Below are 17,161 nucleotides of genomic sequence, written 5' to 3' on the forward strand. Positions count from 1 at the left end.
TGGCCATTCTCTACTGACCTTTGTCATTAACAAGCCGTTTTCACCACATAACCGCTGCTCACTGGTTGTTTTTTTGTTTTTTGCACCATACTCTATACACTCTAGAGACTGTTGTGTGTGAAAACCCCAGGAGATCAGCAGTTAAAGAAATACTCAAACCAGCCAGTCTGGCACCAACATGCCACGGTCCAAATCACTGAGATCACATTTTTTCCCCCTTCTGATGGTTGATGTGAACATTAACTGAAGCTCCTGACCCGTATCTGCATGATTTTATATATTACACTGCTGCCACACGATTGGCTGATTAGATAATCACATGAGTACGTAGGTGTACAGGTCCAGGTACCTAATAAAGTGGCCGGTGAGTGTATTCTGCATACTATTTTGTGAAAACAGTATGTGAAATGTTTAAAACGGTAGTACGCTAATTTTTTTATGCATGACCTCTTGTTTAATTCAACAAATGGCATCCAGTTATCATCTGAGAAATAAATAAGGCTGTTTTGTATTTTAAACCAAAGATTGTGTAAAAATTTATTTACTTATGGCTGGTTGATTAAATGAGTCAAGAAAAAGATGTTGAAAGTCATGTCTGATATTATGCTTTTAATTTCAATTAATCGGACAATGTTTGGCCATTTTGCGATTATTGGAATCAGCCAATAACCGTGTCTGTTTGGATTAGTAGAAGTGTAATGAATTCCTTGTCAATGGATAAACCATTTCTGTTTTGAATTTTTTGTGAATGACAAACTCGAATGAAAAACAATGGAAAAATATCAAACTATTGATTTTAAGTTGTTAATTATATGTACAGAAACAATGTTTTAATTTTATTGGAATATATTCATATATCTAAGTAGTTTAAGTATGTAGGAAGACTGACACGATTGCGTAAATTACAGTGCGTCATGGGAGTGGTCACATGATCGCGAGTGGTCACTGCTGAGCTCATTTGGCGTGGTTTATTTGCTGTGATTCTCTGATTGGTGGATCTCTGTTCAGGATTATGGGTAGTGTAGATCTTCATCAGGAATTCCACTATAAAATAATCTTTTTTTTTTTTTTTTTTTTTTTTTTTTAATGAAGTTGAAATAACGGAGACTGTTGGCTTCAGCAGAAGCATATAGCCTTCCATCTGTTAACAAGCTCGAAGCTCAAAGGTGGGCCTGTCTTTTTAGATTTATAAGTTATCGTTAAAAATGTATTAGTCTATGGAGAAAACAAATAGGATTTTTACTTTCAATACCACACTGTTGCACTCTATATTGGCATCAGCCAATAAAAACTGCATAATTAGGCTACTTCTGGTTCATTTGTCATAAAAATGGAAGGTGATATAACGATGGTAGCCATAAAGTTTTTCCAGAAAAGACTCATTTAGCTGGTTTAAGAGGTGACAAGTGTGTGCAACAAAATTACATTTCCCATCATTATACACTGGCAGCCAAAAGTTTGGAATAATGTACAGATTTTGCTCTTATGGAAAGTAATTAGTACTTTTATTCACCAAAGTGGCATTCAACTGATCACAATGTATAGTCAGGACATTAATAATGTGAAAAATTACTATTACAATTTGAAAAAAATATTCAGAACTTCTTAAACTACTTCAACGAGTTCTCATCAAAAAATCCTCCACGTGCAGCAATGACAGCTTTACAGTTCCTTGACATTCTAGTTGTCAGTTTGTCCACTTACTCGGATGACATTTCACCCCACACTTCCTGTAGCACTTGCCATAGATGTGGCTGTCTTGTCGGGCACTTCTCACGCACCTTACAGTCTAGCTGATCCCACAAAAGTTAATGGGTTTAAGATCCATAACACTCTTTTCCAATTATCTGTTGTCCAATGTCTGTGTTTCTTTGCCCACTCTAACCTTTTCTTTTTGTTTTTCTGTTTCAAAAGTGGCTTTTTCTTTGCAATTCTTCCCATAAGGCCTGCACCCCTGAGTCTTCTCTTTACTGTTGTACACGAAACTGGTGTTGAGCGGGTAGAATTCAATGAAGCTGTCAGCTGAGGACATGTGAGACGTCTATTTCTCAAACTAGAGACTATGTTGTACTTATCCTCTTGTTTAGTTGTACATCTGGCCTTCCACATCTCTTTCTGTCCTTGTTAGAGCCAGTTGTCCTTTGTCTTTGAAGACTGTAGTGTACACCTTTGTATGAAATCTTCAGTTTTTTGGCAATTTCAAGCATTGTATAGCCTTCATTCCTCAAAACAATGATTGACTGATGAGTTTCTAGAGAAATCTGTTTCTTTTTTGCCATTTTTGACCTAATATTGATCTTAAGACATGCCAGTCTATTGCATACTATGGCAACTCAAAAACAAACACAAAGACAATGTGAAGCTTCATTTAATGAACCAAATAACTTTCAACTGTGTTTGATATAATGGCAAGTGATTTTCTTGTACCAAATTATCAATTTAGCATGATTACTCAAGGATAAGGTGTTGGAGTAATGGCTGCTGGAAATGGGGCCTGTCTAGATTTGATCAAAAATGACTTATTTCAAATAGTGATGCTGCTGTTCTTTTACATCAGTAATGTCCTGACTATACTTTGTGATCAGTTGAATGACACTTTGGTGAATTAAAGTACCAGTTTCCTTTAATCTGTACATTATTCCAAACTTTTGGCTGCCAGTGTGTGTGCGACACAAGAATGATAAAATAGACAGATGTATTGTTAAAAAACCTAACACATGTTTTTGCGCTTCATTTTGTTGCACTGGCACTTTAAAAGCTTACCGTTTTTGTCAGTAAGTGAAAAAGAGAAACATAAATATCAATTTGCTAAACTGCTCCATTCTTTCCACCTAAAGTCACTTGAACCCACATCACATTGTATTTACAACTTCCAACCTCACAGGTACAAACTGCCCAGCAGGACTTCAGCAAAAACTGGTCAAGGGATAAGCAAATCAAGTCTTTAGGTTTAAACCTTACCTTAAATTTAAATTTAAGTTTTACCTGAAGACTTTCAAAAACATTTTAGGTTTGAACGGAGAAATCAGTTTCTGTGACTGAGAACAGCTTTGATTAACATAAGATTTGCCCCAAACATACATAGAAATCAAGAGTAAGAACAAAAGATGGTACATACAGAAAATATCTGTCAGAAATAAAAAGAATTCTGACAGCAGTCCCACAATACTGCTATTTCAATTTATTTATTTTTTCTAGTATAAGTTAAACTGTAAAGCATCAGCATGCAGTTTCAACCTAGTTAGAGAATGGGGTTATTTTTTAAGAACTGATTCACCGAGCTACTGCCATTTTAACTGTTTAAATTTTGTCAAGATGGTAGACGACAAGAACTTCAGCTGAGTGAAACATTAGAGCATTGTGACGTCAGTCGCTTAGACTCAGGGGGCAGGAAGCGACTAGTTAGCAGGTCTCTGTTAGCACCTGCTGGTAGATGCTGGAACTACACCACCCGATGGCAAAAAGCATGTTTCTCCATAGACAGCCATTCAAAAGTAGCCGTGTTTTATTACGAAATAAAAATAATTCCAAGAACCATTTCAATTCAAATTATTTCATTACAGTCTAGCACATCGTCATCCGGTGATGGATTGTTTTTGAAGGGCTCTTAAAAGCGCGAAATTGATTTATATTTTTCCCTATCTATTCCCATTGACGAGTGATCAGTCACGTGACACCCGATACCGGGGCTGAGCGCCCAAGAGCAAAGATGTCAGCCTCCATTTCGCTCTCTTTCTGGGAACCCTGCGCTAGCTGAGCACAGTCATATAGATGAATAGCTCTCTCCAGGTATTTTATAGCTCTATGTGCAGGATGCGCTAACGTCACGATCACAAAAATGTGAAATAATACTGGAGTCAAAAGTTCACAAAATACGAATAAACAACAACTGTACACAAAGTACAACAACTGAACCGGCCAGTATAGATAAGACTTTGACTTAACTACTACTGCATTTAAGTGCATGTTGAAAGTAAAACTCAACAACAAATTAAACGTCATCGAATTATTCGATATGTCGAGTGGATATGACGTAAAAGACTATTTCTAGGAATAAACGTGCCAAAATGCATTTTATCATACGCTTACGACCTAGATATATTAGATTGCTGGTTATGACAAACCTGATTCCCTTTACCTTTGCAACAAAACAAAAAACAAAAAAGAACTGGCGTCTGTCCATGCTCGAAAATGTCAAATTGTTTAGAATAATAACATAATAAAAATTATTGTTGTAAATAATGCATAGTTCAACTTAGTCTAGTCGATGGCCTGTGAGTGTGATCAGCATTGGACAGCTCGCATGTTGGGCTACACACACTTTAACATTTGGATTCTAAATTCATGACACAAACAGAAACGCACTCACAAATGTCACTTCACGTGTGTATTACGCATCAATGTAATGCTTCAATCGTAGTGTTTCCCCCCACTTACCTCTTGACTTCTTTTAGGCCCAAAGCATTCTAGCTATCGAAAGCCTTTCCCTTTGTCTCTGTCCGCTTGCACTGATCTGCTGTCGAATCCCAATAAATGTGTCATCAACCAGCACGAGACGTCTGAATGCTCCACACACTAAAACTCGGCCCGTTTAAGTGAACCATACCGCTGAGGGTCGTTTGTCCGGCATGATTCTGTCTGACAGATTTTTCAAACAGATCGCGATCATTTTTAAGAGATCATCATATATCTGTGTGTCGGATTTCGGCTTCGTAAACTAACCTGGTCACGTGACGAGAGCGTTCTCTGAGAGGGCCGAGGCTCACAATCTAGTGAGCTGTCTACTTAGACCGCATTGTCGTCACATAGGCATCGTTCCGTGTCAACTCAAAAATACAGATCGACAGATATTGTTTTTTACGACTCTTGCAGTTTTTTTTTTAAAGAATTGTTTTATTGCTGCTTTTTGACACATTAAATGCCTAAATCACAGTGTTGGATAAATTACTCAAAAATTTAACAAATTACTAATTACTTCTTTAAAATTGTAATCAGATTGCTTTACTGATTACTTCAGAGACAAAGCAATCTCGTTACTAATTACTTTCTTTTTACGTTACTGTCTAAAACACTGTTTTTTGTTTTGATTTTTATGTACAATGAATTTAAAATAATGTCTATATTTCCTCCTTGTTCATTGTCCCTTCAGCTGTCACAGAAACACAAACAAACATACATATGAGCATAATTCACGTTTAAAATGTATTCTTAAGTAAACAGATATGTGTAACCTACGTATTATACTTAAAAGTAAACCCTCATGTATTGTTCAGGTCATTTCGTATCTTTAATAAAAATGGTATCCTTTATCTGAGTTGTACAAGATTTTGTGACTTTTCCTCCACACACACACACACACACACACACACACACGCACACGCAAACAAATCTGGACTTGATCCGAAAAGTCTAAGTGTTGTACAGTTGTATTGTTAGGGTCAAAATTGACCCGCTATAGGAAATGAATGGGAGAGACTACAAAACAGAGCTTTTTTTCACTATTTGTCAACTAAAAATCAATAAATCAGATGCAATGCAGAACACAATCACATATAAATGAAGGGGTGAGACTATAAAACATCCACAATGCAGAAAACCCATACACACACAGAAGGTTTTTTGTGTGTGTGTGTGACTATTTTAGTGATCTCATAGACTTCATTTGATTTCATAACAGGCTAATGATATTTTCTATGTCCCAACTCTACACCAAAACCTAATCAACAAACATGTACACATCACTAGATTTGAAGATCAACATCATCTGACACATTTAGGAACCTCCCCCCCCCCCCCCACTGATGAGGACACTTGGCCCTCACAAGTATAGACAAGCCTGTCTATATATACCAAACATACCACACAGGTCGAAGTCTGAGTCTGACCCCTGTGTGACAAAGTTCATGCTAAGTTCATGTTTGAAATAAATGACAGGTAACAAAATAATAACTTTTCTTTGTAACACAATCTGATTTGACTGTGGCAGCATGGTCATGTTTGACAGCATACTGGAGCATCATTGCAAAATCTGACACTTCAACATAAGTGGTTTAAAAAATGCTACAATTTTACAAATATTTTTTTTTTTTAAATGTGTAAATGTATATTCAATGCATAACTTCTGATATGATCTAGAAATTACGTTTGTTACAGCACTGGCTTTTAGAGATCTTAAGCCATCTATTGGACATAGTTGTAATTTACATGTAATTGTTAGTTTAATTCCAGCAAATGTCACCAGTTTACTGAAATGAAGGTTTAGATTGACATAAAATGTGCTTATTTGATATGAAAATGAATGGTGTCATTTAATAATTTAGAGGTAAATAAGGTCTAAATTAGAAGTTGACCGATAGTGGATTTTGCAGAGACCGATAACAAAGGGGGTGGAAAAGGCTGATAATTAATTAATCGGCCGAAGGTTTTTTTTTTTTTTTTTTTATTGAAACAACGTCACTTAAACAGCTCGGCAACATTCACAGTCAATTTCCTTTCAATAGTCCATCAAAGTAAACACTTGCAATACAATCAGTTTAGACAGGACAATCTGCACACTGAATATCAGCCTGGGGTCTATTTATGTAGGGGTAACCTTCCATAAAATAGTTGACAGACTGGTCTCCAGGGTATTAATATAGGGCTTCCAGATGCTATAGAAGTGATCTGGCCGACCGTTGAGTACACAAGTTACGTATTCAAGTGGTATTAGTTCCAACGAAATCTTGTGCCCGCCTGATATGGTTGGAGCCTTATTATTGATCCATCTCAAAAAAATGTTCTTTCTGGCAGCAAAAGTGAGTATATTATAAAATCTTTTTTCCCTGGATAAAATTAAAGCACTGTCTGGAAGCCCCAGAATCAAAAACAAAGGGTTCAAATCAAGCTTCTTCCCTAGAACAATGCTGATTTCAGAAACTATCTTAGCCCAATATATTAGCAGTTTATGACATGACCAAAAACAATGAGTAAGGGTATCAGTTTGTGTTTTACACTTAAGGTATAGAGGTGAGAGGGAGCTATTAAACACATGTCTGCAGTTAGCAGAGATGTGCATCCTATGTATAATTTTAAACTGTATACCGCTGGTGCGATTACACACTGAAATGGATTTAGCATATTTCCAAATTTTGTCCCACTCATCATCACTAATGGTAATACAAAGCTCCTTCTCCCACACATCCTTGACCGTTATTGTTATGACTCCTGCAGGCATTGCATTAACACCATAAAATAAACTCATTGACTTTTTGGCCAAAAGATTTTTAAAAACTATTTATAGAATGATCAAAGAGTTCTTAGTCTTTACTTACTAAGATGGGCACAGACATTTAGGCTGCAAGAGTCCAAAGTGAATCAAATCTCAAAAGCAGCTTATTGTGAAACCAAAATTCCAATAATAATCAGAAAAATAAGATTTGCTGCATAACGTGGGACTTTTTACTTAAAACAAGCCTGAAATACACTGGGGAGTTTTATTTTAAAAATGACAGATTAAGTATTTTATAACTGAATCTTTTTATAGCCTATAATTTCATCAGATAATGTTTATTTGTGAGGAATAATTAAATGAGGAATGAAAAACAATCAGCATAGATTTTTGCCAATATCTGATAGTTCCCAAAAGCAACTATTGGCACCGATTAATAGGTAAAACTGTTATATTGGTGTACCTGTAGTCTACACACCATAAAATCCCCCCCATAAATGCACAACTTCAGTGTTTTTACTTTAGTGAAATTCATGTTATTACATATCTTTAAAAAAAATTTTTTTTTAAATATTACACTTGTATATTTGGGTCAGTTTTGACCCATGAACAACTTAAGTGTGACTCACAAACGAACAAAGTACAAAGGTTAATTAAAAGTCAATTACTGTAATCTGATTACAAGAATTTACATTTTGGACTAAAACGTAATTAGATTACAGTAACTAATTACTTTTGTAATTCAATTACACCCAACACTGTTAAAAACTAAATAATCACAGACCCTGAACACAGACTCTCAACCCAGGGAACCCCAGTTAAAAACCTAGATTTTCTAAGGAATACTTTATATTAAGTTTTATTAAGAACAGTAACTAACATAACTACATTAAATAACAGATCATTAGCAAATTTTAATTCAATGAAAAGTGGCATTATTATTATTATTTTTTAAGATATCTTTAAAAAAAAAAAAAACTACAAGTAAAACATAATATGTTTGCATTATGAGTTTTGTTTTTGAAATAATAACAACAACAAATATAGTTGCAAGTAGTATTAATGGATCCAAGCACAGAAAGGCCAAGCCCAAAGTATACTTGGTTTTGACGCGATGGTTTTAGTCCCTGAGTAGTCGAACACGAGCCTTTCAAAGTATGCTACATTTGACAGTGCGCGCATGCACACGACTGCTATGAGAGACTAGACTATTTATCTTTAAGAGTTTAGAACCATACTGTCTTTGTATTCCTTCAGACTTGAGTTATACAAATGCAGGTATCTCCATACCTCCTCACACACATGCTCTTGATGTGCATGCACATACTGCGCGTTCAGAGTATACGCGGTTAGAAAAATCTGGCTATAGGCGTTCAGTGCTCAAGCACTCCGCTAATGACGAAATTTGCATTAGTGTCCTGCACACAGACGCCTAGCTTTCAGGACACAAAAAACACAGACCGAATATGACACGCAAAGCAAGCCAACCACTTCACTGCACCATTCTGCCACAGGGCTAACAGCCACCAAGCTTAGAGTCATTAAAGCCAAGCACAGCATTCACTCCAGTCAACTTCGAATTGGTGTAACTTTTCAATAAAGTTGAACATTTTAATTCTGTCCAAGGCTTGGTCAGAAGATCATTTGAAACATGTATTACAGGAGGAATAGCATAAAAAAGAAAAAAAACATTAACGCCACAATCCAACACATGGCAGCCATTGTAATAAGTGGAGTTCTAATGTTAGTGGTGCATTAAAATTGCCATGAGGACAGTATTTAGAAGTAAGAATTATTTTTCTAGACCAAACAGTTCAAAAGTTAGAATCGAGTTCTTGTGGTGGCACTACAGAGTTCGGCCTGGAGACACCAAACCTGGTCTGGGGGCTATTTATAAAAACCCTATCAATGTGCCAAATATCATAATTTTCCTATGAAAGTTTCAAAGGGCAGCCATAGGGGAGGAAGAAGAAGAAGAAAACTAAAAGTGGCACAGCATTTTTAGTGCTTGACTTCTAAATATTATATTATTAATGACATTATATTTATGCCGCTGGTCACAAATTTATTTGATCATTGCATTTTGACTTGAGAATAAATGGCTGTTACATAACACGTAATTTATGCAAATTATACCTTAAATAAGTTAGTTTACCTTTAAAGTCTTTTGTTTCCTGTTGAGTGCACATTGGTGTAACAGTTTTGTTTTCTGCTATTCTCAGTGTTGGGTATAATCTGATTACAAAGGAATTTGTTACTGTAATCGAATTACTTTTAAGACAAAAAAGTAGTGTAATGCATTACATTTTAAATTCTTGTAATCAGATTACGTTTACTGATTTTCAGCGATGTTTATAAACCTTTGTACATCACTTGGGTTATGAATTCATGTGCATATGTACATCTTGTATTTCTGTGACAGCTGAATGGTGTGCGAAAATTAACAAGGAGGAAAGAGAGACATTATTTTGAATTCACTGAATGGAAAAGGAAAGCATTGTAAAAGTAACGTAATTGGTAATGTGTTAACTTTTTCAATTAAGTAATCTGATTGCGTTTTTAAAACAAGTAATTAGAAATGGATTACTTTGAGTAACTTACCCAACACTGCCTATTCTTGCCTATTACAAAAAAACAGTGGCACTTACCGATAGTCCAAATCTTAAAGAATCAGTTAAGTAGAAAAGTGTAAATATTGGTTTAACTAAATAACCAAACTGATTATCTGTTTATCTCTACTTCAAAATGATGTCTAGGTAGTCCTGGAATTGAGACACAGGAGGGAGTGTGTGTCTGTCTCCACTCTCCTTACAAAGCAATGCATGAAAACATATGAGTCAGAGGCATTTAATAACTCTCACATGCTTTAAGTATTATTATTATTCCAATCCTTAGTTTATGTACACATGTAAATCTGTAAAAATATATTGCCATTTTTAAAAATGGATTCTACTTTTATCACAGTAACTGAGCATTATAGTTGAAATAGTAAATTTCACTGCATTTTATCTCTTTCTTTAATACGGATACTAAATTTACATCACATCTCACAAAGATCATGTTATTCTTTTTTATTTAAATCTGTTTATTTCAGAAGACCATTGTTCTTAAAAGATTGTCCAAGCCCCTTTCAGTATGTACCCATTTAATATCTGTTTGCAGTCATACAAGTAAAATAATGCACACCTTAACTACAGAGAATCAGAAATGGATTGTTTATGGTCAATAGGAAGTATAATAAAACAACATGTGTCAGTGTAAATGAATTAAGTGTGACTGCATTATAATTTATAGTCTTGAGATACCACTGCCCTCATATCCTGTGTCTGAATACATGTACTAGAGAAAGAAAGGAGGCAGAGAAAGAAAACTTTGTATGGGTACTGTAACTATACCAGGCTGTTGTCAGTAAAGTCAGTGTGTGATATGAGTTCCGTGTTTGAATTAGATAAACTGGGGCCTCATTTCTTCTTTTTTCTCTTTTTTGGTGGGCCGTGGTCGGAACTGCTTGAGGAATCTGAATCAGAGTCAGAACTGGAGGAAGCGGACGAGGAAGATGAGCTGGAACTGTCCTCGCTGTCACTACTGCTGTCTTCAGATGAGGATGAGGAGCTGGACGAATCGCTGCTGTCTGAGGAAGAGTCACTGGAAGAGCTGGAGGAATCACTGCTGCTACCACTGGAACTGGAGGAGGACCTGAATGAAAACAGCCAAGAATTCTGAGGTTCACACTGCAGCCCAAAACTGATACATGTTTCCCATAAAAAGATCTGAATGTTAGTGAGAACAGATTCACATTAAATTTGGCATTTTCAATTCAGATCTCGGCCACCTTTATACATGAAAATAAATTGGATATGTATCTGTTCTTTTGCAACGTGACTTCATTGTGAATCCATGCGATTTTTACATCAAACTCAACATTAGTTATAATGGCACACTTCATTTACCCTTGCCCTAAAAATAAGGACTGCAAAAACAGCAAGTTGTGTGCTGGTGAGGTGTTACACCTCATTTATAAATGATGCACCTTATATTTTCAATAAATACAGTATATAATTTATATAAAATAAACAAATATTTTTTTTTGTAATTAATTTACTTAATTAAAATGTGCTATCCTTTATATACACATATATAATTAATCAATTTAAATAAGTTTAAATTATAGATAATATATAAAATATAAAAATAATAATAATTACAAATTGCACTGTAGGGTGTTTTACACATGTATTTTACACATATCATGTGAACATCCTCACGAAAATAAATAAAATAAGATATTGTAAAGGAAATTGGACACTTGGCGTGCTGAAAGCAGCAAAAGTGCATTTTTGTTTTCCAGTTTGCAGTATTAGCCTAAAAATAAAATAGTTTTGCATGCCAGGCAAAAGTGTTTTAAAATAGCATTAAAACTTAATAATTATTAAAACTTAATAATTTAAATACTTCTAACTGTAATCTATAAAGCTACATAGAAACTTTCTCCAGCCCAATTTGGAGTGTATTACAAATCTCTTTACTATTTTGAGGTGTTTGATTCTCACCATTTCTACCATGAACAATCAGGTATGACACTTGATGAGCAGATTAAATAATAATTATACTGTTATTTATTTAATTAAAATGTAGTACATTTGTAATTACCCTTCTAACGAAATGTAGTCAAACGGTAGATATGTTTCACATTATTTCAAGCTAGATAAGTTTACTGTATATTAATGTGATAGTTAGCTGTCCAAACTGTATACAAAAAAAAAAAAAAACAACAACAGCTAAAGACATCTTTCCCATGAGCACTTGACCATGTACTCATAAAAATAAAGAAAAAAAATATACACTGGCGACCAAAAGTTTGGAATAATGTACAGATTTTGCTCTTATGGAAAGAAATTGGTACTTTTATTCACCAAAGTGGCATTCAACTGATCACAATTTATAGTCAGGAAATTAATAACGTGAAAAATAACTATTACAATTTGAAAAAAAAAAAAAAAAAATGTTCAGAACTTCTTAAACTACTCCTCAACATGCAGCAATGACAGCTTTGCAGATCCTTGACATTCTAGCTGTCAGTTTGTCCAGATACTCAGGTGACATTTCACCCCACACTTCCTGTAGCACTTGCCATAGATGTGGCTGACTTGTCAGACACTTCACTTATCAGTCTAGCTGATCCCACAAAAGCTCAATGGGTTTAAGATCCATAACACTCTTTTCCAATTATCTGTTGTCCAATGTCTGTGTTTCTTTGCCCACTCGAACCTTTTCTTTTTGTTTTTCTGTTTCAAAAGTGGCTTTTTCTTTGCAATTCTTCCCATAAGGCCTGCACCCCTGAGTCTTCTCTTTACTGTTGTACATGAAACTGGTGTTGAGCGGGTAGAATTCAGTGAAGCTGTCAGCTGAGGACATGTGAGGCGTCTATTTCTCAAACTAGAGACTCTGATGTACTTATCCTCTTGTTTAGTTGTACATCTGGCCTTCCACATCTCTTTCTGTCCTTGTTAGAGCCAGTTGTCCTTTGTCTTTGAAGACTGTAGTGTACACCTTTGTATGAAATCTTCAGTTTTTTGGCAATTTCAAGCATTGTATAGCCTTCATTCCTCAAAACAATGATTGACTGATGAGTTTCTAGAGAAAACTGTTTCTTTTTTGCCATTTTTGACCTAATATTGACCTTAAGACATGCCAGTCTATTGCATACTGTGGCAAGTCAAAAACAAACACAAAGACAATGTTAAGCTTCATTTAATTAACCAAATAGCTTTCAACTGTGTTTGATATAATGGCAAGTGATTTTCTAGTATCAAATGATCAATTTAGCATGATTACTCAAGGATAAGGTGTTGGAATGATGTCTGCTGTCTAGATTTGATCAAAAATGACTTCTTTCAAATAGTGATGGTGCTGTTTTTTACATCAGTAATGCCTGACTATACTTTGTAATCAGCTGAATGCCACTTTGGTGAATTAAAGTACCAGTTTCCTTCCGAAACAGCAAAATCTGTACATTATTCCAAACTTTTGGCCACCAGTGTATATATTCTTGTTGCACTCTAACCTGTCTTGGATACTACTGTTCTGATGCTAGTGAAACTTTGTAATGAAGCACTTTCATACCACTGTCTCCTTAAGATGAATAACTTTATGATGTATTATTCCTCTTTTGTAAGTCGCTTTGGATAAAAGCGTCTGCCAAATTAATAAGTGTAAATAAAACTGCAGTAATTCTATAAAAACTATCATCTTTAATATCCCTTACCATGTTATCATGCAACAAAGCTTGAAATTCATTAGTTTCCATAACATAGAATACAGAATAGATATAACATTCTAAATATTATTATCATTATCAACTATTATTAAACCACTGGAGTCGTATGGATTACTTTTATGTTGACTTTATCTCCTTTTTGGAGCTTCAAAGTTTCGGTCACCATTCACTTACATTGTATGGACCTACAGAGCTAAAATATTCTTCTAAAAATGTGTTTGTGTTCAGCAGAAAGACAGAAAGTCATACACATCTGGGATGGCATGAGGGTTAATAAACGATGAAAGAATTTATATTTTTGGGTGAACTAATGCTTTAAGTGTTTTATTACGCATTGAGCATAACACAACGTCTGTACTGACAAACTTGACATTCTCAGAAAGATAAAAAGAATCACCTTTTTTTCTTTGTCGTTTTCTCAGTCTGTGATACTATTCCAGGTCTGGGGAAAAATCAAGAGAGTACAGTTGAAATGCATGTTAACTGACTGAGGCGTTTCAATGTTAACATAATAATAATTAATGAAATGATCAAAGAACAAACTAAGTACTTTAAAAGTCACTTCACATTATAGAAAGGACTTTCTCGATAAAAGCACTGGCACAAAATATGTGAATAAATAGTGGATTTCATATGATACGAACACTAGGAGGACAATTAATATGAACATTTTGTTTCTTACCCCGTCTCATTTGAGGCGTTGTTTTCTTTGTCTTTCAATTTCTTTTTCAACTCCGCTGTCCTGGAAGGTCTATAAAGGTACTTTCTTTTCCCTGTGCACTCATAAGACCAGTGGCCATGTTCCAGACATTTCTGACAGCGAACATGTTGTTTGTTAGCCTCCCTGTAAGAATCACATGAAACAACACAGTTATTTAACGGTAAAATAGAAGAAATACAACATATACGTGTGAGGTTGGGTTCTAACGCCGATTGCGTTGTAGCTAAAAGTCTTACGGGACGGAGACTGCACAATCTCAAAGTAGAGGACTACTAAAAAAATATATACTAAATAAATTACATACATAATTTAAATCTCGACTCCAATATCGTTAAATATGTAAAATAACTTACGCTTGTCTACGTGCGATCAATCTGTGCATGGGAGTCGCCATTTTGGCAGCGATCTTGTGTCTGTCGTCCGGTTTCAATGTAGAGTCTGAAAAATAAAGTGCGCCATCTAATATTTGGGAGGTGCATTATTTATTTATTTGTGGTTTCTTTCTAAAGTCTCCCAACAAGTCTATGTATTGGTCTACCAATGTGACTGAGCGTGATATATAAATATATTTAGGAATTTTCAGACGAATTACTTTTAAACTTCTTGTATCTTGTAATGATAAAATAAAATTATATGATATTTCTAACATTTATATATTAGTAGTTCATTTAAAAGTGCACTCAGTAACTTTTGTCTTTGTGTTATCTTGGACTTACACTGCCACCTAGCGGTTTGGATGCATCATCATGTAAAATCAATAGTTTTCAGTTTCAGATGCCATTGTAGAAATTTAGTATTCACAGTCAGTCATGATTACTTCAATCATTGAGTGAAAGTGTCAAATAACTGGACGGTTACTGAGATTAAGCGAGTAGTATTCAGCTGGTCATGTGATTCTAACATGGCAGCCCCCATGTGTGGACCCCCTCCATGTAGAATAAAACAGCTTTTATAAGGTTACTGATACGACTGGAGTCTTTATTTTAATGTGAGTGCTCATGATTTCCTATATATATTGTAAAATTACAATTCATGTCTTTAGGGGTTAAACTTTTTTAATGAGGTGAAAATTACCAGCAGCAAGTTGAACATGTACAAAATGTAATACACTTAAAGAAGAAATGTTATAATAATTATAATATTAGTCAAGGGTTGGAACATTATATAAATGCAAAATATTTCAACTGCTTTCCTGTTTTTTCCACAATTCTGCCACTATAAAGTAATGTAATTAATTACAGTAATGGAAAGGCAAAAATCCAAACTATTTCATTTTGTGAGTAAATAACATTTGATAAAAAAAAAAACAGAAAAAGCTATTACACATCATTGAAGTCATCAAATATTATATATCGACCTCATTAAAGTCTTTTTAGTGACAACAAGCACAATGAATATGTATAAAATGTCACTGCATTCAAAAAAAATTCACAATTCTGCAAACAAAAACTATATTAATGTAATGTAATGTAATTGTTGTAATTATGTAAGGCAAAAATCTAAACTCATTTCATCTTGGGAATAAATAAAATTTAATAAATACATCTAGAAAAAGTTACTACACTCATTATTAAAGTTGTCAAATGTTGTATATCGACCTCATCATTAAAGTATTTTTTAGTTACAACAAGCACATTGAACATGTACGAAATTTAATCCTCAAGGAATATAAATTAAAAGGGGTTAGGACATTATATAAATGAACATTTTTAAGTACTCTCATTGCTTTCCTGTTTGTTTTTTCTTCACAATTCTGTAGACATAAAATAATGTAATTAATTATTTTAATGTATTGTATTTGTTGTAATTATGGAAGGCAAAAATAAATAAAAATCAGAATCAGATTTATTGCCATGGAATTTGTCGTGGTGACAGAAGCCGGTGCAAAGAGGATACAACAATGAGACATAGATAATAAAAATAATATATAAAACACTATATATACAGTATATATATATACAGAGAGAGAGAGAGAGAGAGAGAGAGAGAGAGAGAGAGAGAGATAGAGAGAGAATAATATATACAGTGTGTATGTATGTATATATATATATATATATATATATATATATATATATATATATATATATATATATATATATATATATACACTGCCATTCAAAAGTTTGGGGTCACTTGACTGAAATGTTTCTCATGATCTTAAAAATCTTTTGATCTGAAGGCGTATGCTTAAATGTTTGAAATTAGTTTTGTAGACAGAAATATAATTGTGCCAACATATTAATTTATTTCATTACAAAACTAAAATTTTATTTAAAAAAAAAAAAAAAAACGTTTTTGAAATGGATGACTTGGACTGAATAATTAAAAAAAACAGCCAATAAGTGCCCAACATAGATGGGAACTCCTTCAATACTGTTTAAAAAGCATCCCAGGGTGATACCTCAAGAAGTTGTTTGAGAAAATGTCAAGAGTACATGTCTGCAAATTCTAGGCAAAGGGTGACTACTTTGAAGATGCTAAAATATAACACAGTTTTGATTTATTTTGGTATATCTCTGATATATATTTATATATATACATTTAGAAAAAGTACACTAGTCATTGCAATCGTCAAATGTTATATTTGGAAGAAATGTACTTTTCTATGTTGATTACTTTTACATACTCGCGTGTTCATCTAACGTTCTCTTTATAGACCTTTTTCACACTCAGGGTTTTGGAACGCAGAACTAAACCCTTGCAGGGTAAACTGTGACAGCAGTGAATGGGAGTGAATGGGAGATCACAGCAAATATTATTTTCACTCACCCATTTGCTCCAAGACCAAAAGAAAAAATCCACTATTACATTTGAATGACTTTCCAGAAGAGAGAGAGAAAAAAAGAAGAAAAAAAAAGAAAAAAAAAGAGAGTGGTGGATTAAGTCAGTCAGATGGGAGATGCCAAATTTACTGTCACTTTCTCAGGAGCTGTAATCGAAACCCCCTCACAGCTGT

The 17,161-nt window shown here is 34.3% G+C and overlaps 2 protein-coding genes across 4 annotated transcripts in view; both read right to left on the reverse strand.

Annotated features, from left to right (window-relative positions):
* The window catches only part of LOC127429333 (AF4/FMR2 family member 4-like), a 69,818-nt gene extending 65,080 nt beyond the window's left edge, over positions 1 to 4,738 (reverse strand). For 2 of the 3 annotated variants that reach the window (XM_051678303.1, XM_051678301.1), the window contains exon 1: positions 4,438 to 4,737. The gene's annotated coding sequence lies outside the window, so the exon portion shown is untranslated. Of the gene's footprint in view, positions 1 to 4,437 lie in introns of all 3 variants that reach the window. The other variant, XM_051678302.1, reaches the window with a different exon arrangement.
* Positions 4,739 to 10,263: 5,525 nt separating this feature from the next.
* LOC127429370 (zinc finger CCHC domain-containing protein 10-like) lies at positions 10,264 to 16,993 on the reverse strand. The gene is made up of 5 exons (XM_051678362.1): positions 16,975 to 16,993; positions 14,559 to 14,643; positions 14,167 to 14,328; positions 13,882 to 13,926; positions 10,264 to 10,903 (listed from the first exon to the last, which is right to left on the reverse strand). The coding sequence occupies exons 1-5, from the start codon at positions 16,976 to 16,978 to the stop codon at positions 10,669 to 10,671; spliced, it is 531 nt and encodes a 176-aa protein (XP_051534322.1). The 5' UTR covers positions 16,979 to 16,993; the 3' UTR covers positions 10,264 to 10,668.
* Between the last annotated feature and the right edge of the window lie 168 nt (positions 16,994 to 17,161).

The sequence above is a fragment of the Myxocyprinus asiaticus genome, chromosome 38 (genome assembly GCF_019703515.2).
Source record: "Myxocyprinus asiaticus isolate MX2 ecotype Aquarium Trade chromosome 38, UBuf_Myxa_2, whole genome shotgun sequence".
NCBI classification, from domain to species: Eukaryota; Metazoa; Chordata; class Actinopteri; order Cypriniformes; family Catostomidae; genus Myxocyprinus; species Myxocyprinus asiaticus.

Bases quoted from the DNA above. Each gene is read 5' to 3' on its own strand.
- LOC127429370 (XM_051678362.1), bottom strand. The intron at 13,927-14,166 runs GTAAGAAACAAA...ATTTTTCCCCAG, and splicing joins AACGCCTCAAATGAGACGGG to ACCTGGAATAGTATCACAGA. The intron at 10,904-13,881 runs GTGATTCTTTTT...GTTTTCATTCAG, and splicing joins AAAACGACAAAGAAAAAAAG to GTCCTCCTCCAGTTCCAGTG.